Below are 22560 nucleotides of genomic sequence, written 5' to 3'. Positions count from 1 at the left end.
GGGATCTTGTTACAGTCCCGAGCTTAGCTCCTGGTGGTATTAATGTTGTCCTCCCAGAGACAAGCAGTGTGGGAGCTGTTTTGCAAGAGCTATGGGCTGAGCCTTTCAAAAGCCGTCTGTTAGATTGTTTAATCCTTTGTCTAACGCTGATTTAGTGTTTCCTCCTGAGAAAGGAATACATTCTTTAGCTTTGAAAAAGATGATGATTCTTGAGCGGTAGAGGTGAGCTGCCGCACCAGCAGGAAAGCCAGGTGTAACTGCATGACCCTTCTGCTAAGGTCCCAAGTGGGAGACACGACAGGGAAAGACACAGTGTCCCACTGTGTTTGCCAGGAAATCACCTGCTTGCCAGGGAGGCGTTTCTCACCTCTCCAGGACACCACAGGGAGCGGAGATGGTCTTGCCAGGAGCTCAGCACCACTCGCAATAGGGACGAGACCCAGTAAGGCACATTTTTTTCCCCTAGACTTTTTGTACTTACACATAACATCCTATGCTCATTGTGTCCCTGGTGACTTCTTCAGTCTTAACATCAAATTTCACTGTAGGATGGGATGTGTTTTCAACATGAGTGCCAGTGGGAAAACTTATTTATTGGCAGAAGGGGTTTTATAAACGTGTTATGACATTTTTCTTCATCTGATTTATGCTGAGACATCCCAGACGCTTAAGGGCAGAAGTGAACTAGGATGCACACATACATTTTCTCTGCCAGCCGCGCCCGTATTTCACAGGGGCATGAATAAAGAGACATTTCTAGATAAGAAATGGAAAATTCTTTCCTCTATCTGAAGTAATTTAAAGCTCTCCTTTTATGCTATGCTCCCAGCCTTCCTCATCATTTGATAGTGTTGTCAGCATTGTTTTAGTGCTGATGATTGAAACAGAAGGGAAAAGCACATTTTTAATTTTGCACTTCTTCTCTCCAGTAATACTTCAAGATATCGCTCTGGGTGAAAAGACAAAAGTTAGTGGGATTTACTGGCTAGCTTGCTGGTGGGCTAGGTTAGGCTAGTAGGCTAGGCTAGGCTGGCTTAGGCTAGACTGGGCTAAACTAGGCTGGGCTAGGCTGGGTGAGGAGCTGGGCTAATGGCGTGGAGATACTTGGGGTTAGAAACTCCTTTCTCGGGAAGTGCAGTGTTGTTCCTGCTTAGTGCTACATACAGTGACGTCGTGGGGTGGAGGAAGAGGAAAGAGGAGGGGTGATCTCCTAGCAAACAGCTGTTGCAGCTGTAGAGAGAAAAAAGGAGAAAGATCAGGAGGAGCAGCAGCAGCAACCCGACCCCTGCAACAGGTAATATCACTTCAGCACAGGTGACCTAGGCTGCTCAAATGCGAAAAGGCTGGGGGGGGGAAGCAGGGTGGGATGTGCATGTGAGAGAAAAGTGCATCTTTTGTGCTGGTTCTCAGCAGCTTTCTTCTGCCACAGCTATAGCACTTGCAGCTTGTCACAGGAGTGGGAGGAGGAAGGGGTAGAAGTTCAGACCGATATGACTTAAAAGGAAACTCTGTCAGCAGAGGGGCTTTTCTAGCAGACCTTTCCTGCAGGGAAAAAAAAAAAAAAAAAAGGGAACCTCTCTGTCTGGTTTCAGCACGAGGGTTGCTTCATTATGTGCGCAGGCGAAGGCAGCAGCGTGTAATAGCTCGGAAGGCAGGGAAGTGCTCCCTTCACACAGGTTGGCTGGGACCCCCCCGGCACGGGACCTGAGTGCAGCCTTCATCCTGGGACCTTGCAAGGGACACCCGGCTGGGCCAAGAGCTGCCCTGAGCTGGGTGCCTCCGCTCTCGTACCTGTCGCCTCGGCTCAAGGGGGACGTGGTCCTGACCACCCTTCAGACACAGAGGGCACCCATCTCCGTGCTTACCTCAGATGGCAGCTACTACAGAAACACACTGAGGACCTTCACGCTAAAAATAATAAAATACAACATTATACTTCTGTAATTTTTCTGCCTGTGGAAATACATCAGGCTTTGCAAGCTAAAACTATATCACTGGTAAAATCTCTGCTGTTGAATAAAAGGGAAAAGAGGATGTTTGGGACCGTGCTGATGCTGCTGTGTCTGCTAGTTCTGAGTGGTCTTGTTTCATCTGGTTTCCTAGGTTTTGAGCCCAGAGAGGAAGTAGATAAAGTTTAAGCAAGTTTGATCCTGAATATGATAAATGCCTCCCTAGCATTTCAGTGTATTGGGTATAAGATCAGCCACAGTAAGTAAATGTGGAACTGACAACTGAAACAACAGAGGGCAAGTCCAGCCTTCGGGATCTCTCTGCTGCAAGACCCATGTCTGTTTCTTTCTTCTGTCATCAGTGCAGGCAGAGTTCTGGAATGCGCAGTGCTCCCCCAATACTTTCAAATGAAAGCAACTTGAAAGTGTAAAAGCACAACACACTAAAAGGAGTAAATGCAGCAGCAAGTCCATTTCACAAAGCAGGCACCAGGGAGGCTAAGTGAGGTCTGTAAGGCCAGCCAGCAAGTCTGGGGCAGGGTCAGGAACTGAACACCCCTGACCTGGTGGATTGCTAGTCAGGGTTTTGTCTGCAAGGGTGCTGCAGAAGCAGGCTCTGTGAGGTAAACGTGGGATGATGCCTGCTGTGAATCCAGGGAAACAGGGAATCTAAGTAAAGCCCATCTCTTCTGCCAGAGACCTTTCAAATAGAGGCAGAAGGCTGAATTTTGTGTTGTGATACAAAACAGTTAGGACAGTGAATTGGGTTATCCTCATTCTTCTTCCAGTTCTCTAGGTAGAGATCAGCCTTTGGATGAGAAAGACCTTAGAGAACAGTTATGTTTCGGTTTCCTTTGATTACATGCAAATCACCTTTTATTCTCTGTAGCTATCTTCACTTCTGTCAAAGACTTCTCTTTGGTCTTAGGTACCTTTTGTGCAGGGATTAACACAGTAGGATGAAACCCCATCTTGAGATCAGGGTTTGTTCCCTCACGCAGTGGAGAGCATCACCAAGTGAGGGAACTGTGCTGCTCGCAGCTCTAGGGCTGGGATCAGTCCTCCAGATAACACCAGCACGCTGCCCACCAGCACATCTCTACAGTTCGTTGGGAATATGGGGCCCTCCATAAATGCCAACAGTGTCTATACATTTCAGTAGTTGGCCATACATTTTAAAGATGATGAGTTCTAACATGCAACAGCTGCCATATTGTCAAAACGCCAGTGTGAAGCTGCATTTACAAATGTCTTTGTGGTTACGCCCTGTTTAGCCAAGATTAAGCAGCTTAAGAATTGTAAAGACAACAATTTTCTAGCCAGCCAATGGAGGAAGAGTTCAGAAAATAAGCCCAAATCACTGAAAGATGAGTTCTGAGGTTGAGAAACAGATGTAGCAAACTAAACTTCAGAAGAAGAGAAAAACCACATGCTCAGCTTGCATCCCATGCAAAGCCCACACGGCAACCTCAGACCAAAGAGACTGGTGGAGGTGCTGACTGTAGAGCCTCAATAATTTTATAACTGTTCCTGCAACTTTTCTACCTATTACGGTAAATCCTGTCCATCCAGTAATAAGACTGTTTCTTAAATCAGAACCGTGTTCTTAATTTTTTGCCTTTTTGTAATGTTCAGCGTGCCGTCTTTTTTTCTTGCCACAAGAAAGTTTCGTTCTGTAATAAAGCAGGTGGGATTTGGGGTCAATATCTATGCAGCTCACTGGATGTTAGCCCAATTCAGTTGTGTCATACTTTTCCCAAAAGGATTGTTTGTGGAACACATTCCTTTGTCTGGGTCCTCATATGTCTTATTTTCATAGTATCAAAGGGCACTGATGTCTCTTAGAAGGTAAATTATGCCAACAAATCTTTCTGTGCTTACAGAAGCGATGATGTGAGTAGCAGCCATCCTGCGTAAGAGAGGAGGAAGAAAGGCATTTTCTCTGACCTCCCTAGGTCATACTTAGTTTAAAAACTTAGAAGACCAGTTTATCTAGATCAGAAATGTGTATTGTTATTTATGGCCTTGGTCCAATGCTGGGAATGCCAAATATGCATCTATCAGATATTTCTAAACACAGAAATTCACTCTGTTTGTGAATGTACAGACACAAATGAAACAAAGTTTGATGGCAGAGACATACCACATGAACACACTGGATCGAGAGGCAACTGAAAGTGATCTTACTACCTTTTGGAGCAGGAAATTAATTGGTCAAACACAGGAGATAAATTCTAGTACAAATTTGACAAATTCATTTACCAAAAAGGTAGACAGTTGTTTTCATAGCTGGAGAGCAGGTAAGTCTCTCACTCAGGACTAAGTCAGAAGAAAATACATTTATGAGAAAGGAAATAAAGCATCTCCAGAGCCTATGAAGTTTTGCAAAAGGTCAGACTACCTATGCAAATTAGGTTAGAATAGCTGCAAAAAATTAGTCTGCTTTAATAGAAGAAGATTCACTTTATTAAATGCAACTCAAAACACAGGCTGTGCAGAAGGACAAAGACCCCAATTTAATGTTTATCTGGAAAACCTGTAGAGCAAGTTGGTTAAAAAAGGGAAAGACAGATATCCTTCAGACTGTATCAAACAAAGGCAGACTGAAATGTAGCTTTCTTTTCCATTTCTTCACCTACATTTTTGTAAACGCTTACAAATACGCTGTCTGCTGAGACACGGCAAATCATTTGTGTTGCACTTCAAGCTGACTTGAGCACGTTAGAGGTGCATCTTCTGGGAAGAACAGGATAAACCTCACCCAGATGCAGAAATCCCGAGGCTGATGTCTGTGGAGTCCCAGGCCCTCAGCAGGGCAGTGGTGGCTGCGACCCCAGCGGTTCCTCGAGACTGGCCACACTATCAAGGCAGAGCCAAGCCAAGGGGCTTGGATCCAGCACTCAGTGCAGTGTCTTTGTTTAGTTACTTTTTCCTTCGGAGGCACAAATTTCACTGCGTGGCCACAGATTGTCCTAATCACTAGTGGAAACTAAGAAAAATGTTCCGGGCACATCCTATGTATACGAACAAAGGGAGCCTTTGATCCATTAGGGAGAGTACTATTCTGTGACCACTGACAGACACAGACAGTTTTCACTGATCTGTTTACACTTCAGCTGTTTTCCTTTGATTTACTAACATGTCCAAAGAGGGTGCGATTTCTACAGCTCAAAAAGCTTGAATGTTGCAGTAAAAGTCATACAGTTTGCTTTATCATTTTCACCTCCACAGCTTTACCATGAACACCTACCTCTTTGTGTATGACTTAATGCAATTCTGTGGACATTCCTGGATATTTACAAATATGATCATCAGGTTCATGTCTTTTGGAAAAGGTAGGATCCCTTCTATATTTTCCTTAAACATTTTAAGTGGTGGTGACACACAGAAACGTCTAATTAGAGCTAAAGTTAGGATTTTGAATAGGTGTACATCCAATACCAGGAGCTGTAATTTCAATTAGAAAAACATTGTTTCTTCCATTAAAAAGGATGGACAAATTACTGGTATCTACATTCTTCCTGTATCACATTAAGAATGAAGTTTTGTTTTGCTAATGAGCTTTAATATTCAGCAGCATACTAGACTAAGACATAGACCTAAATGTGACCAGATCCAGTCATTATTAACCTTATTGATGCCACTAGGAGGGGAATGTATTTGTGGTTACTGCACATGGCTCTCTATCTTCAAAAACATTACAACAGATTTCTCTTTCCATTGTGCCTGGGGTTAAGGCAGAAAAGTAGAAAACTAGTGACTGGAAATTTAAAATGATTTGTAATGGCGGACAGCTGTAGGCACACAATACACCAACTTTGTGGTTTACTTGTTTTAGGAAGTGCCATGGGTTCAGATAGAGGCAGGAACTCAACATCTCCTCATGTTTAGACATTCTTTATACGTTTCCTCATCTTTAGAAATATCCTAAGGTAGTATCTCAAAGCCAACATGTCCTGCATTGTGTTTGCCGGTGCATCAAGTATCGTTGATCCCGTTCCTTTCTCAGCTTCCTGCCTCTGTGTCGGAGCCACAGACAGAGTGTATTGCCTCCTCCCCTCCCCCAAAGCTTTGCTTCTGCTACCCAAAAGTTTGGTACTGTGTGAACTTTATTTCTTGTCCTCTCCAGTGGCCACAGGGCAAGGGCAAACCCAGTAGTTTGTCTAAACTTTTACTATATAACCACCCTCTAATTTTCCTTTTCTCTTTGTCTGTAGATTCGTTGGCTGACACATTTTACTCCATAGGGCTTGTAATGCGCCTTTGCCAGTTGTTTTCTGTATTGGAGATCCTACACATCCTCATTGGCATTGATAAAAGCCGTCTGTTCCCCAGGTTTTTGCAGGTAAGTCCGTTTCTCAAGACCCTCCTTCCACAACCTACATACTTCAGCCACAGCTGCCTCTGGGGACAAACCCAGGCTGAACTGCCCCGTAAGCTCCACTTGCACCCTTCCTTGGGGAGCTTGATCTGCTAATGGTTTGCTAATGGCAGGAACTAAACCCTCAGAACTGTGTTGGGAAAGAGCTGCTCTCAAATTTTTCTTTTCGAGTGAAACTGAAGAGTGAGTGCCCCACGCCCAGGCCATAACAGCAGGGACCTGGACGATAGGGGCTGAGGGAGCTGAGGTTGCTCAGCCTGGAGAAAAGGAGGCTGAGGGGAGACCTTATCGCTCTCTACAACTACCTGAAAGAAGGCTGTAGAGCGGCAAGGGTCGGTTTCTTCTCCCAAGTCACAGGTGACAGGAGAAGAGGAAATGGCCTCAAGTTGCGCCAGGGCAGGTTCAGATTGGATATTAGGAAAAATTTTTGCACTGAAAGGGTTAATAAGCATTGGAATGGGCTGCCCAGGGAAGTGGTTGTGGCACCATCCCTGGAGGTATTGAAAAGACAGGTAGACATAGTGCTTACTGACATGGTTTAGTGATGTGTTTTTATCAGTTAGGTTGATGGTTGGACTAGATGATCTTAAAGGTCCCTTCCAACCTAGACAATTCTAGGATTCTATGTCCAGAGGACTGGCCATGTGCAGGAATGGGGCAGCCACCACTTCTAGGCCACCATAAGTGGCTGAGGATACTACCTCCCCAGCCAACTTGTTTACAAACTTGTTTACAAACGTTGCCTGAAGACAACGTTTCAGAGCCTAAGTTTCAGTAGCTAATTCTTTTCTGTGCCTTTTCCGCACTGACAAGTGCATATTTATTTTGTAAACAAGCACAAGACAAGATTTTGTGGGGTAGCAAAGGGATTACAGTGAGAAAACCACCAGCACATCTAGTTTCCTGAAGCAGAGTTTGCTGACGGTCATGGAGTGTGGAAGGAAAAGAATTGCTTAAGAAAGAGAAATTAAGAATTTATGGTGGGAGAAGAAAGAAGAATTAATGGCGGGAGCGGAAAGAATGGAGAATTGTTTTATTCTTGCTGTTAGGGTCTCCTGCCCTCTCAAACCCAGACATGGGCAAATTGGAGCAACACTGAGAGGTTCTGACACTGTTAAGGGGTTTACAGGGTGTGTGTTCAGCTGTAGGCAGAAAACCAGCCAGAAGATCACATGCTATAGCAGAAAACGAGTCTCTGTCATTTTCTTTACCACACTCTTGTTTTCTGTTGAGAGTTAATCTCTGATTTTGGTATTTTTCTTAATGCATTGGAAAAAGTAAAAATGTTGAGTTTACCTTCAAACCTTTCCAATCCTTAGTATTTGAATAATGGTGAAACTGGTCTTGCTCTCAGCAGTAAGAACATAGAGGACTTAAGAGTAGTTAGTTATGTTTTTAGTTTTCTGGGTAGCCCATTTTTGTCAAATGACATATTGCTTGAGTGACGATGTTCCTCTTTTAAAATCTTCATTAGAAATTGATTGACTAATACAGATCTCTCTCATTTATGCTGCTCACTAAGTGTGATAGCAAATTTGTCAAAATGCAATTAACTGTTTTTTCCTGCCTAAATCTATATGCTTTTACACTAATTTGGGGAAAAAAAAAAAAGTATCCTATCTAATGTGTCCTGTAACAAATCTGACATCATTTCTTGGAGAGAAAAGCAGCCTGCTAATGCCAATAGTCATTAAAGCAAGGCCTGTCCTGGCAGAGTTTACACATTCCCCAGCCCTGACATAGTCCATTCCTTTCCAGCCAGGCCCTACAGAAGCAGAGATCAGGGAAGCCTGCACAAACACCACTCTGTGCCGCCTCTCAGCCTGGAAAAGAGAAGGCTCTAGGGAGACCTTATAGCAGCCTTCCAGTACCTAAAGGTGGCCTACAGGAGAGATGGGGAGGAACTCTTTATCAGGGAGTGGAGTGATAGGACGAGGGGTAACAGTTTTCAATTGAAAGAGGGGAGACTTAGATTAGATATTAGGAAGAAATTCTTTACTGTGAGGGTGATGAGGCACTGGAACAGGTTGCCCAGGGAAGCTGTGGATGCCCCATCCCTGGAAGTGTTCAAGACCAGGCTGGATGGGGCTTTGAACAACCTGGTCTAGTGGGAGGTGTCCCTGCCCATGGCAGGGGGGTTGGAACTTGATGACCTTGAAGGTCCTTTCCAATCCTAACTATTCTATGATAATACACTAGATGTGAAATGGATATTCTGAGCAACAAAACTTTGACCTTTCTTGGGTAGTGCAATTACCTCAGTGCTCTCCAGGGCATCGAGTGGAGTGGTGGGTCAGGGAACGATACAGCACTGTGACTCCAAACATTTGTCTCACAACAAAGATAGCTTTGAATCCTTACTTGGTTCTTTCCCCAAGTATTCTCTCACCACAAAGACAACTCTCTTGCCTTGATTAGTTAGCTTTACTCTCATGCTGTCCAAGCAAGGTGTACAAGCTCTTGGGTGTAGACTCTGCTTTCACTTGGGTTGCCCTGATTTTGCTGTGAGAGTGCAGGTTAAGCAGTTTTATGCCAACAGTACTGCCATGTGCCTTGCCACACTTTCAGGCCTGCCTCTGAAAAAAAAATTAAGAATACCCATTTTGTGCAATGAACTGGGGAAGGGCAGTTACAGCTTACCTTTCTGCAGCCTACTGGACTACTGCACATAGCCATGGCACTGGTAAAGCTGCAAGAATTTGACAGGGGTTGCCCTGTTCTGCATTCCCACCACCTGTTCTAAGATTAAACATAGCCCTAGATACATCCCTCAGGCCGTGCACACACATGCATATCCGCAGTGAAGTTCATCTCATAGGTGATCTCTACGATGAGAGAAGAGGTGGCTCTGGCAATGTCAGGGAAGCATGTGAGTGGAGTTAATGCCACCTTGAATAAAACAAGCTGTGAAAGCATCCCTGAGGTGGCTGGTGGTTTTGTAGGCATTATAGCAGCAGAGTTTGGATGAAGGATTTCTGCCTAATTTCCCATTTATCATGTTCTAGTAGCATTTACAAGGAACCTTTTGAGATACTCGTTACAGATAATGGAAAAGCAAATTCAGAGGTGTTTTCTGGAAAAACCCGTTCAGGATGGCCTCATTGAGGGACAAAGTCTCAGGCCACCAGGCACCTGAGAAGAGTTAGGTAGGCAAAGGCCAAGTCACACCATGAAAGAAAGATGAGTCCTGTGTGGTAAATGGAGTGGAGGAAGAGAAGGCAAGGGAGGGTCACAAAGCTGGTGCAAAGGGATGTCTCTCAGGGCTTTTGCAGCTTCAATGATTGAGAGGAGGACAGGAGAACATATCACATGACAGTGCAGTTTTGAAAACAGAGGATAATGAAATGTAGTAGTCTGGCAAGGGAGAGAATAGGAAAGGTGTAAGAAAAGACTGGCGTTTTTGTGAACAAAACACCAGTTCTTCAACCTGTGCGAACAGAATTGGATTTACCACACCAAAGGCAATATTATACGGCTTTGTGATAAAATAATTAATTTTAAACTTAATCCAAGTATTTAGTAGCACTTTTCTTACCTTTTAAAAACATTCACTGAATTGAATTGCTATGTAAGAGTTTCAGGTACCAAGTATGAAACTGCACAGTCACGGTTATTAAAAAATGGAAGTGAATGTGCTGCCTGCTCCTGCCCTAACCTCAGCTAGTCTAAGAATTTGCTCTCTTTCACTTGCCTCAAATGCCCAGGCTGCCTTATGGAAATTTATGCCATTCTACAGAACGTGTTGTGTCTTGTGACAGACCAGTGCTGGGAGAGGAAGGAAATTCCAGTTTGATCTTAACATAAAGAACAAGAAGGAATGAAAAATGAAACCGTTGTATTTATGCTTTGTGTGGTATCAGCACATACTTCCTTTTTATGAACATGAAAAAAAAAAAAGCAAAACTAGAAGTCCTATTTATTTTTTTTTTAAACAAGAGAGTAGTAATAGAGAATACTGTATTTTCATTCATGCAAGGACAGATGATCCACAGAAGAAATGAGCTGTGGCTGAGTAGCAGCTCATGCTTTTTATATATATGTGTATATATGTATGTGTGTATACACGTGTATACATATGCATACCTGTATATGTGTATATTGATATATATACATGATGCCGTGTATACAGATGTGTGTGTATAGGGCCACCGTATCAACAGACATTTACTGGAATCTCCTCTTCAAGTAGCTCCCTGTCTTGTCACTTGCTGAAAATGTCCCCAGCCTCTGGCTAACCCCTGCATCTACCTTCCATTTGTGTGGGTTACCTTAAGGTAAGAGTCCTGTGAAAGAAAAGAGCACAAAGTCTCAAAGGGGGAATAAAAGCAAGCAGGCAGGCAACCTCCCAATTTACACAGAAAAGAGGTAGGTAGGATGCCATTGTCTACCCTCCTGAGGACATCACAACTGCCTTGAGAGCCAGGCCTGTGTCCTGCCCCACAGATGTCATCCAGAGCAAAGCCACCATCCAGAGCAAAAGCAAAGGTTTTCAGATTCAGCCTCTGATGGCTGCTTTGTGCATCCTATTGCTTGCTGGCTGAGAATGCAGTCTAACAGGAACAGAAGACCTACCGAGGACCCACTTTGTGTCAGGTCCAGTCCCCTGCTCTTGCAGATGCTTAACCCACTTTACACAGTCTCATTACTGACTCCCATCGTCTGCAACTAGTGAGGCTGAGTGCCTCCACTGCTCCCCTTCCCAGACATGAATTCCCCGATGGAGGAAACCTGTTGAGCCCCAGCCAGGTGATACTCGCTGCCCCTTGTGAACCTGCTTGTGCCCTGGGGTGCAAAGGAAATCCTAAGCCTCTTTCGCTCCCAGACCATGAGGCTGAATTTTGGGTCTCCATGGCCACTCTGTCTCGTTAGCCAGGGTTCATCCTTCTGAAATTGGGGATGGTAGCTGGCTGCCTACTGATTATCCTTTCACCTCACTGAAATGGGATCAGCTCCTGATCACTGGACCCATGCTATTTTCTAGTGCTTTTCCACTGAGCCACCTCTTGAGGAACAAGTGAGTTTGGAAAATCTGCCAGCTCTCACATCTGAAAACACGTCCACCTTTTCATTATCATGATAAAGCTTTGGTCTCTAGGCAAGACAACTCCCCAAATTCTCTCTCATATTAACAATCTTGCAGAACTCTCTCCCCACACCCCCGGGTCGGTAACAAAGTGCCCACATCAGCAATGCTGCACTCCTTTACCACTTTTCATCAAAATTATTTTAACTCAGGTTCCGTTTTATTTGTTCTCTCCAGCGCACAGTCTCATTCAATGTTCACACAGCTTTCACCTATGTTTTGATTTCCCTCCTGCGATGGTTGCCCCACCATCAGCTTCTCCTATTGCTGTTGTATCTGGTTTCAGATCCTGCACCAATACTCCCAGTTCCCCCATTTTTTTGCCAGGTTCCTCAGCATCAGTGTACAAACACAGGACTTAATACCTTTCACTCTCTGTTTCCTGGCCCATCTCTGCAGAAGTCTGTCAACATCTGACCTTCTTAGAAATCAGTTCCACTCTTAGGGACCAATGGGAGCCGCGGCACAAGGTGACAGTCAGGGCAGGGTGAGAGGCAGGAAAACCATTTTTTATCTGTTGTGGCCCCTCAGTGCTTTTCAAGATGAGGAACCAGATCCCTAAGGGATGGATGTGCTCTCTTTCTGTATGAAAAACTGCTCACGTAATTTTGCTGAATAGTGAAGTGATGGCTGCATTATCTGACAGATGTGGTTTGCAAAAAAAGTCTGTAGCCAAAATGTTCCATGCAGGAACCCATAAACATTATGTATCAAAACTACCATGCAAACTTTCTGAGAGGACAACTTCTTATTTCATTTAAGGTAGGAGTAAGGGGAAGGGGAAAACCAATGAAGAAGAACAATTATGCTTATAAAAACCACCGTATTAATCCATTGTCATTTAATGACTTTTCATTGACTTGAGATCTTAACCCATAAAATCATTAAACTTAAGCTACCTTATGGAAGAGATCACAGTGGGTATAAAAAAAAAAAACAGTGAAGCTATACTGATTCGTACCAACTGAATGATGCATGTTTTCTCCTTCAACACTTTTAAACAGAGAGTAAATCAGAGTGAGCCCGTACCATTCTGATAGAGCTCCACAAGCAACTGTTGGCAGTGCTGGATACTACAGATATATGTATTTTACAGAGCAAAGCATGGATACTGATAGGAAACTTGTCCAAGAAAGCTGCAAAAAGACATGCTTGTTTTTAATTACTTGAGCTATAGTATTGGTAAAGTATTTTTTTAAGCTAGAGACACTGCCTGTTTAATCTACTTATAGAACTTTTCATTTGTGAAGGCATATCTTGTGGGTCAGATAACGTTAAGCCACTAAAAAAATGTTACAAGTGAAAGAAGTCCTTGCTCCAACGACTTCCGCCAGCTCATCCACAAGTTTCCTGGGCTACAAACCCAAGTCATCTCCGTGGGCACGTAAACCTCCACCCTTACCACAGCAGATCTGTGATGCTGCAGTTTCCAGTTCCCCGAGCCAGAGCCCAATGGGGCCTCGAACAAAAGCAAGGCAAGCAGGGAAACATTCACTGGAGCATCTGTGTAGAGCAAACCAGATTCACCCGTGGCCTCCTATTTTGCCAAAATAACACAGAAATGAGAGCTACAGAAGGTGCTACCTGAATTAACAATTCTCTTTTCTTTTCAGATCACTGAGAGAATAGTTGTTTTATTTGTCGTGATCAACAGTCAGGAAGAAGTTCAAGGGAAATACATCGTGTGTGTTTTATTTTTCCTTTGGAATTTATTAGATGTGGTCAGGTAAGGAGTCAATGCAAAACCACAAGGGGAAAATGGGCCATTCCTGTGAGCAGGACCCCACCCCCACTGTGCTGCAGGTTCATCTATTATTTTGAAATTGGTAGAAAAGCATATTATCCATTTTAAATAAAAGCTTGGACCTTATAAACTACTTACTGATTTTTACAAAAATCCACATAGTTGAAAGGCTGAGTGACTTACAGAAGTAAATTGTTGCATTAACATTTGTAGTTCAAAGGATTTGACCTCTTTAACAAAAATTTAGAAGGAAATCACAACTGCCTCCCAGGGATCAGCAATTTCCAAAACTGATTTTTGATCCTATTGCTCCAAGATTGACAGCACAGTAAGGCAGCAATGGCCAAATTTCTCACTAAGACATGAAAGACTATTCTGGGTAAATTGCCCTGTGGTTTCCAAAAAGCTTCTGCTGCAGAAACTGAGGATTTTGGTGTAGTAGGGCATATATCACACAGCAGGGACAGCATGCATGGGGCCAAATGGACAAGAATACAATTCAGGATTTTTATCTCAAAAACGTTGTATGGTGGAAGGTTACTGGTACCTCCCTGTGGTAAAAGCATAATGGTGAAAATTCCACTTTACTGACTTTTGCATCAGTATCTAAAGTCAGTAACATTTCTCAGTTTTAACGTAAGCCTCTATGGGCCTCAGTTTGTAGACTTACAGCAGGGAAGACAGATAGAATTAAGAAGCATTTTAACAGACATAGCAACCTCTCTATGGGAGCAAAATGTTTTTATTTATCTTTTTTCTTTCTGGTAAAAAAGCTTTGAGGACTGACTGGGGTATATGGGTTTAGCCAGCAAAGGAAATACATGTCATATAAGATCTGAAAAAGGAAAGTGTCAGGTAGCATTGACAAGAAAGAGTTTAAGTCAGCTTCAGAGTATTTATACTACATGTGTTAACAATCTACTAATTGTATTAATTATTTGGATTATTGCTCCATCCCATTCCTTTTTGAAGTCTGTAAACCTAAAGCAGTAGAACCCAATCTCAAATGAAAGGCTTCTGTGCAGCTGGAGAGAGCCCAAAAAGTATAAACAATATTGGTGGTAAAGTCCTGTCAGTGCATAATAGTCCTGTCAATGCATCATTATTTTCTATCACTGCTAAAAAATACAGTCCAGCATCAAAGCAATAACAGGGGCCATTTAATAGGCAAGATACTGTGGTTTATAGCACCACATGACCAATTAAAATAATAACACATAGTGCAACTCATGCAGATTTAGAATTCTTACCTGATTTATTTTACACCATCTGTGCCATGTCCTAGCATATCAAAGGACCGGTCATGTCTAAAAGTGTAGAGAAATCTATCCCATCCCTTAACCAACTAATCTTGAAGTATTACAAGTGCTTCCACATAGTTCTTCAGTGACATAAATACCCTTGTGCATTATGGCTAATGATATACTGAGAGGAAATTCTGCAAGGTTTTCTATATCTCATCTTTTGTGCTTATACCATAAACAGCACAAGAAGGAGTATAGAGAGGAAGCAGTTGCTTCCTTTTTGTATTGGGTTGAGATTATGGCTTATTATTAATAAGCCATAATAAATTTTTTGTCTCCATAATAAATTATAGCCTATCAAACTCTTCTACAGCCCAGGAATGATGCAAAATGAGTCAAACAAATTAATAAGAAGGGAATACAGGAAGTTTCTTTAATGCTGGTTCCATCTGCCAGAAACACTCCTGGCTAGCAGAGGCTTAAAAATCCTTGCTTTCGTATCTCCAGCAAGACCAGCAATATAGGGCAAAAAGCTTTTCAGAAGACCAAAAATGCGATCAGACCTGTTTCTCCAGCGTTCAGAAAGCTGCTGTACCACTTTTAGATCAAACTACGTAGTCTTAGCTCACCTTTGGAGATTGGAGTCCCAGGTGCTCTGGCCTGCCAGTGAGTAACAGCCACAGTAAGAATAAAACGCTGCAATACAGGGGAGCACAACTGGGTTTTTTTTGCACCAACTACACCTTCTGAGGTCCAGGGGAGGGGCAGCTATACTAAAGAAGATTAAGTACCTGCGATTACCTTGCTGTTTAGCCTCCCCCAGCAATGGTTTAGCTAGTTCAGCAGTCATAAATGAGCACTTTCACAGTCCCAAGCAATAGTCATGCCCGCCCCTCTCAGTTGTAACATCCTTATCTGAGACCCATTTTCTGGTGGACCAGTATGAAATCATGATGGTTTCTGAAAGACCCTTGGGGCTGTAGGGCTGTATTGCTGTCTGCCTGCTCCAGGTTAGCACCTCTGACGGCCCTTCCGAAACAATGAACCATCTCCTTTCAGACATCTATTAGAGCCTGAACAAATCTGTTGCAGTATTGCCCTGAAGTCTCCTCAGATAGGCAGCTCCAAGCTCTTCTGCAATTCCCTTGGATATATTCAATAATATACCTTATTTTAAAGACTTGGTCATTCCCTCTGAGCTCATCTGCTGTTCCTCTTGCTGCAGGTACACTTATAACATGTTAGCAAGGACAGGAATATACTACCTACCACTGACGTGGCTCAACTTCTCACTGTGCATCCCACTCTATCCCCTTTCCGTTCTGGCTAAAGGTAAGGAGATGGGATAGGTACCAACAACTCGCTTCCTTAACCTTCTTCAATAAAATTTGATCAGTTCAACTGTCATTTGTGTTTAAGATATTTCTTTTTGTTTTGCCAAAGTAATCATAAATGTTTATGTACTCTCACATTAACCTGTATGTCCCCTTCCTCTTTTCTGTACCTTTTTTTTCCTTAATAGGCGTTCTCTGCAGTTTGTATGTTTGGTTTGAGGGGTTCTTTTTGTTGTTCTTTTTTTTTTTTTTAACAGTGTGGGAAAATGTTTATTTTTCTGGATAAAGCAGGAAAACGCCCCCCACAAAAGACACATGGATTCCCCCATTCCAGACTGGTCACATTAGACAGCAAGTCCCAAAGCTGCCTTCTTCCCCGCTGAGGCTGACTTTACTAGACGATACTTACCAGCTTATCATACTTACACCAGGCAATGTGCCCACAGAGATCATATTAAAAGCAGTGCAAGTACAGGGGTAACAGAGCTTGTTATTGAATAGGAATTACTTGATAATTCCAGTATTGAGATAGCAATTAGCACCTCAGACCTACAGAACTGAACTCAAGGAGAAAACAAGGCGTGCATGTGCATATGAATGACATGGCAAATTCAGCATGTAATACAGCTTTCTGTGCCTTAAAGGTAGCTGACTTTTACATGAAGCTTTTTGATGACCTTTGACCTACTTTTGACTAAAGATTTACCATGTTATTTTACAGCATTTGCAATTTGTGTATCACTGCCTTATTTTGAATCCTTTGGCACGTACTCCATCAAGCTACCATTTCCATTCACCTTCTCAATCTACTTCCCCTACGTTTTGAAAATGTACCTGCTAGTGCTGTTTACAGGTAAGTGTCTCATGTTCCAGAAAGCTGGGTCTCAACACAACTGGAATGCCTATGGCAACAAAAATTCAAATCAGTGTAGCTCCTTTCACAAATCGTAATGTTCTCTGCCACAGCTCCTGCAGACCACTGCAGGGAAGTTCATCACCAGCTGTTTTACTTCTGATGTCTCTCAAATAAAATTAATTGAATTTGGAAGAGACACTGTGGGTGTGAGGCAACAAAAATATAAAAATTGCTTCAATGATCCTGGCCTTATAGCTAAAGTTTACTTTAAAAAAAAAAAAAAAAAAAAATCAATTCCCATTTGATCACACTCTCTCATTCTGTGCAACCCCTCCTCACTCATTGCTTCTTGCTGGTTTGAGAAGTTATATCTAAATTAAGACTTTTAGAGCTTGAATTTTCCAAAGGGATGAAAAAAGAGCCCACCCCAAAACCTGCATGTAAATAGACCACTGCTTCTCAACAAAGTATTTTTGAAAAATTTGAACTGAAGTTGGCTGCATTACAGCCAAGTCTTTGTTCTGTCATTGGCTTTAACACTAATTTGAAGGATCTCATTTTTGTGATGCAATGTTCTCTTCATAAGTTCATAGAAGGAACTGTGCAGGTTGCCAGATGAAGGCTTAAACTGTCCCTTCTAGATGAACTGAAGACACTTTGGACACTACTCCCTTGTTCTTAAAACATTTTGTGTTTTGATTCAGGTATGTGCTTTATCATCCAGAACCTCTTCTCTGAAAGGAAAGCACACCTAGGGACAAGCAACATCAAAAAGAAAAGAAGCTAAGTTGGTATTTTGTTTGGAAATAAGAAATATATTCCCAGTGGGCTGCTGCACGTCATAGGTTAAAAAGAATTTAGACAATGATTTTTCAATGCAAAACTCCTGTTTGCCCGTACATTATCTGGCTGTGTGGAATTTTCAGAAAAGGCAGATCTCTTCAACACACCTCAAATATGGAGCAGCTCAAAATAACTAGTTACTTTTTCAAGTTTTGACTTCAAATGGCAGGAGTTTTAAAAATTAATATATTTTTTCTAACATATATTAGAGAAATCTCAAAAAAAATTGAAGAGTGCCTCCACTCACAATCACATCAACAACCCTTATTTTGGGGTCAATTCTTGCCTCATTAGCAACGGATGTTCTGTAATGGCAATACCACTTAATCTATAAGATTATTTTATATTAGGCAGCATGTATGTGCCCCGTATATACAAATGCTAAATGAGCTAGAACTGGAATGTCCCCAGGAGAAGAAGGAGCAGAAGCTGGAAATTTTGCAACCTATGAGATTCACATACTGATTAGCCCCAGGCATTCACAAAGGATCCCTCAAATTCTGGCCCAACCTTCACTTCTCCAAACAAGATTCCAGAAAGTGCAGCTAAATCACAAAGGCAAGCGATCAGGTAGTCATCTACTACATATTCAAGGGGATATTTAAGGGTCAGAAGTTAAAACTTATGACCATGTGTCTGGCAGACATTAAGAATCACTTTCACCACAATGATTTTCTTCCATGCTGAACAGCAAAAGAAGTGTGATGTCTGTAATGTCAAGCCAAATATACTCTGTTCTTTCAAGGGAAGTGAATGACTATTAAAAGCCACATGCAAAATTCTAGCCATTTTACTCATGTGCGTTGCTCCTCCTGCTTCTGTAGGACTATCTGTGAGAATGCAACTAGAACCTGGTCTCTTCAAAAGGCTGGGAATGGAGAATACGGACAGCAACCCAAAGGACTGTACCAGCCAAAATGGACAAATAACTGCCTAGAGGCTGGCAGAGGCCTGTTGGATGTTTCATCCATATTGATTAGCACCTACATTTGAATTCAAGCAGGTGGGGGAGAAAAGTAAGGCTATTTTTTTGAGCTTGACTGAAAACCGGGGGGAGGGAGGACAGAGAATAGTTGGAGAGAGGAAAGATGATAGTTGGAGGGAAGAGAGTATTTCAAGGGAACACTATCACAATAGGAAGAAGTGAAGCTGGCCTCGACGAACTCAGTTGTTAAGAGAGGTCACCTACTATCATTTTTATTTATTTCATATATATGGCAGACAATACCTGCAGACTACTGTGACCACTGGAGCGTTTGCAAACCATAAGCATCAAGGTCATATATACAATAGTATAGGGTCAACCCTGGTTTGTTTGGTTTTTTTTTTTTTTGAAAGCACTGCAAACAGAGGTAGGAATTTGGAACTTACTACAGAAACAGAAGCACTCCCACTTTGGACTTTCATTTGACCCAAATTGATTCAAGTGTGGACAACGTGAAGAAATGTATAGAGCAGCTGAACAGGATGGCAGCTTTGAAAAATAAGAGCTAGAAGAACACTTCACATCAAACCACTATATAACACACTAAAGGTGAAACATGGACATTTTTCCCCCTGGAAATTCAATCTAATGTGTTTGTCATCAAACTGCCTGGAGTTACTATATCCTGTAGGAAGAAACATGACATATGATGAAGTACTGGGTCTATGTGGCAAGGCTTTGGGCTACAGTCTTGCCCCGTGCCAGACACAGCTGGTTCCAGCCAGCTCCGAAACAGAACCACCGCAGGACACTGCTAAGCCCAACAGCAAAGCTGATAGCGCCTCTGTGAAAACATAGTTAAGAAAAGGTAAAAAATGCTTTGCAGCAGCTGTGAGAGAGAAGAATATGAAAAAAGTAAGAGAAACAGCTCTGCAGACACGAAGTTCAGTGGGGAAGGAGAGGAGCAGGTACTCCAGACACTGCAGCAGATTCCCCTGCATCCCATGGAGAAAACCATAGTGGAGCAGGTTGTCCCTCTGCAGCTCCTGGAGGATGCCAGAAAAGATATCCACACTGCAGATATGGAGGACTTATGCTGTAGCAGATTGATGTGTCCTGAAGGAAGCTGCAGCCCACAAAGAGCCCACACAGGAGCAAGTTCCTGGCAGGAAAGGTGGCCCATGAGGGACTCACAACTGGAGCAGCCTCTTCCAGATGGACTGTACCCCATGGAAAGGTCCCAAGGTAGAACAGTTCTTGAGGAGTTGCAGTCTGCGAGAAGGAATCGTGTTGGAGCAGTTCATGAAGGGCTGTATCCCACGGGAGGGACCCCGTGCTAGAGCAGGGGAACAGCGTGAAGAGGAACAAGCAGCAGAGATGAAGGTATATGAACTGGCTGCAACCCCCATTCCCTACTCACCCCACACCACTTGGGGAGGGAGGAGGCAGAAAGTCAGGAATGAAGTTGAGCCTAGGAAGAAGGGAGAGGTAGGGGGAAGGTGGTTTTTTGTTTTGTCTTTGTTTCTTACCATCCTAATCTATTGTTAATTGGCAATAAATTACTCTTTCCTAAGTCGAGTCTGCTTTTGTGACAGTAAATGGTAAATGATCTCCCTGTCTTTATCTTGACCCACGAGATTTCTCATAGTATTTTCTCCCTGTCCTGTTGTGGAGGGAGAGTGAGAGGAGAGAATGGGCATCTGGCAGCCAGCCAAGGTCAAACCTACCACAGATATTCATATTAAGCCATGTTTATTGTTTTATGTAAAAAAAAAAAAATTTATCAGGATGTGATACTCTCCCTTTGCATTGATTGATACATCTGGCTAAAACGTTGGAGTAGGAGAAGGATTCTTTAAAATTCACTATGGGGAGGACTCCCGAACCTAACCTCTGCAGGGAAAAGGCATGAAGTTAATGTCAGAAGACTTCCCCACCTCTTTCTGGTGCAGAGGTAACTTGGGGCAGGCAATTAGGAGATCCAGGAAATCAGCTTTCCATGTATGACCACAGCAGGCCACTGTAACTTTAGCTTCAACTCCTTAGCTTAGTTTCTGGAAAAGATCAGGATTGGGCAGGCAAAAAGGTGCTTAAAAAGTTGCGTGAGCCTTTCCGCCTCTGGGAACTTAAATCTTTGTTCAAAATTTGTATCAGTCTTGAGATCCCAGCTCATCTGTATCTCCATTTAGATCAAAATATGGAATCAAACCAAGCTTTGTTCTTATATATCTACATAAACACTGGCAAAATAAAGTACTGTACAAACAAGGGTGAAGAAATATCGCTATAGAACTGATATATAATTGGTTAAACAATCTCTTTAGGAACCAAAGGGTATTTGACTACTACATTTGTCTGACATTTAAAAACAGTAGTTTTAGCACAGCATATGCACTCTGAGATTGAATTAATAAATATGCATATGACACACACACTGTGGAAAAGTGCTAAAGAGAGAAAAAAATATAATTAAGCCCTTCAGTTTGCCCACAGAACAGCTATGCTGAAGCCACAAGAACTTGTTCTACCAATATCTCCACCAACAACTTCCTTTGCTGCCTTCCCACACATCTAAAATGCAGTAGCAATTAACTTGCCTACCTCAGTCCTTGAAAGTCACTGTCTCCAGAGCAACACACTATTTTCAAAGAGATCACCTAGAAATAAATATATTCATTTTCCAGCACTAGCACAAAATGGGAGGAATAGTCTCTCCATCACAGGCTATGTGTATACTTGCAGGTACAGCAGCCTGATAGGAATGGAACTACAGAGTGAAAGGATTCACAATGAGAACCCAACAGCCAACTCACCTGCCTTTCATAGGGTTTTACTGCAAACTAGGTCTAGTTTAGTCCTACGTGCACTGAACAGAGTTGTAGAGTACACTGGAGTATTTAGAACAGACTATTTCAGTTGGAAGGGGCCTACAATGATTATCTGGTCCAACCACCCAACCATTTCAGGGCTGACCGAGTTAAAGCATGTTATTAAAGGCACACTCCAAATGCTCATTAAACACTGACATGCCTGGGGCATTGACCAACTCTCTAGGAGCCCGTTACAGTGTTTGACCACCCCCCGGTAAAGAAATGGCTCCATTATCCAATGCTGAATACAGTGGGATAATCCCCTCTTTTGACCAGCTGGTTGTGCTGTGTTTGATGCACCCCAGGATGCAGTTTCCCCTCTTGGCTGCCAGAGGACACTGCTGACTGTCATTGAGCTTAATGTCAACCAGCACCCACAGATCCCTTTCTGCAGGGCTGCTCTCCAGCCACCCCTCTCCCAATTTAGACTTGTGTCCAGAGTTACTCCATCCCAGGTGCAGAACCTGGAATTTCTTGTTAAATTTCATGCCATTAATGACTGCCCAATGCTCCAACCTATCTAGATTCCTCTGCAAGGCCTCTTGTCCCTCAAGAGAGTCAGCAGCACCTTCTAGGTTGGTATCATCAGCAAACTCGCTGATGGTGCACTCAAGTCCTGCATCCTGATCATTGATAAACATACTGAACAGAACGGGCCCTAGAACTGTCCTAAGGAACACCGCTGGTTACTGGCCACCAGCCAGATGTAGACCCATTCACTACAACCCTTTGAGCCCTGCCCTTCAGCCAGTTCTTCACCCAACACACCATGAACCTGCTCATCTCACAGTCAGACAACTTGTCCAGAAGGATGCTGTGAGAGATGGTATCCAAAGCCTTACTAAAATCCAGAAAAACTATATCCACCACCTTCCCTTCTTTCACTAGGTGGGTGATCTTCTCATAGAAGGGTATCAGATTAGACAGGATTTTCCCTTTGTGAACCCATGTTGACTGTGCCTGATGATTGCACTGTCCTTTAAATGCCTTTCAATAGCATCCAGTACGATCTTATCCATGTTTTTTCCCAAGTAATGACGTTAGATTAACAGGTTGGTAGTCCCCTGGGTCTTCCCTCAAGTCTTTCTGGTAAATTAGAATAACACTGGCTAGCTTCTAGTAAGCAGAGACCTCCCCAGGTTCCCAAGACCTTTGGCAGATGATCAAGGGCGGACCTGCTGTGATATCCGCTAGCTCCTTCAGTACTCTGGGATGAATCCCATCAGGCCCTAGGGACTTAGAAAGATACAGCTGATGCAACTGGTCATTTGCAATTTCAGTGTCCACAAATGAAAAATCACTGTTTTTACATGTCTTCCACCTCAGAGGAT

At 42.9% G+C, this 22560-nt stretch overlaps 1 protein-coding gene across 1 annotated transcript; it reads left to right on the top strand.

Moving 5' to 3' along the window:
* Positions 1–1240: 1240 nt before the first annotated feature.
* HACD4 (3-hydroxyacyl-CoA dehydratase 4) lies at positions 1241–19930 on the top strand. Its single transcript, XM_074166424.1, has 7 exons — positions 1241–1294; positions 5181–5284; positions 6167–6294; positions 13027–13139; positions 15627–15733; positions 16457–16588; positions 17296–19930. The coding sequence occupies exons 2-7, from the start codon at positions 5188–5190 to the stop codon at positions 17376–17378; spliced, it is 660 nt and encodes a 219-aa protein (XP_074022525.1). The 5' UTR covers positions 1241–1294; positions 5181–5187; the 3' UTR covers positions 17379–19930.
* The last annotated feature ends 2630 nt before the right edge of the window (positions 19931–22560 follow it).

Source organism: Numenius arquata, chromosome Z (genome assembly GCF_964106895.1).
Source record: "Numenius arquata chromosome Z, bNumArq3.hap1.1, whole genome shotgun sequence".
NCBI classification, from domain to species: domain Eukaryota; kingdom Metazoa; phylum Chordata; class Aves; order Charadriiformes; family Scolopacidae; genus Numenius; species Numenius arquata.
This window is presented reverse-complemented; position numbering and strand designations above follow the sequence as displayed.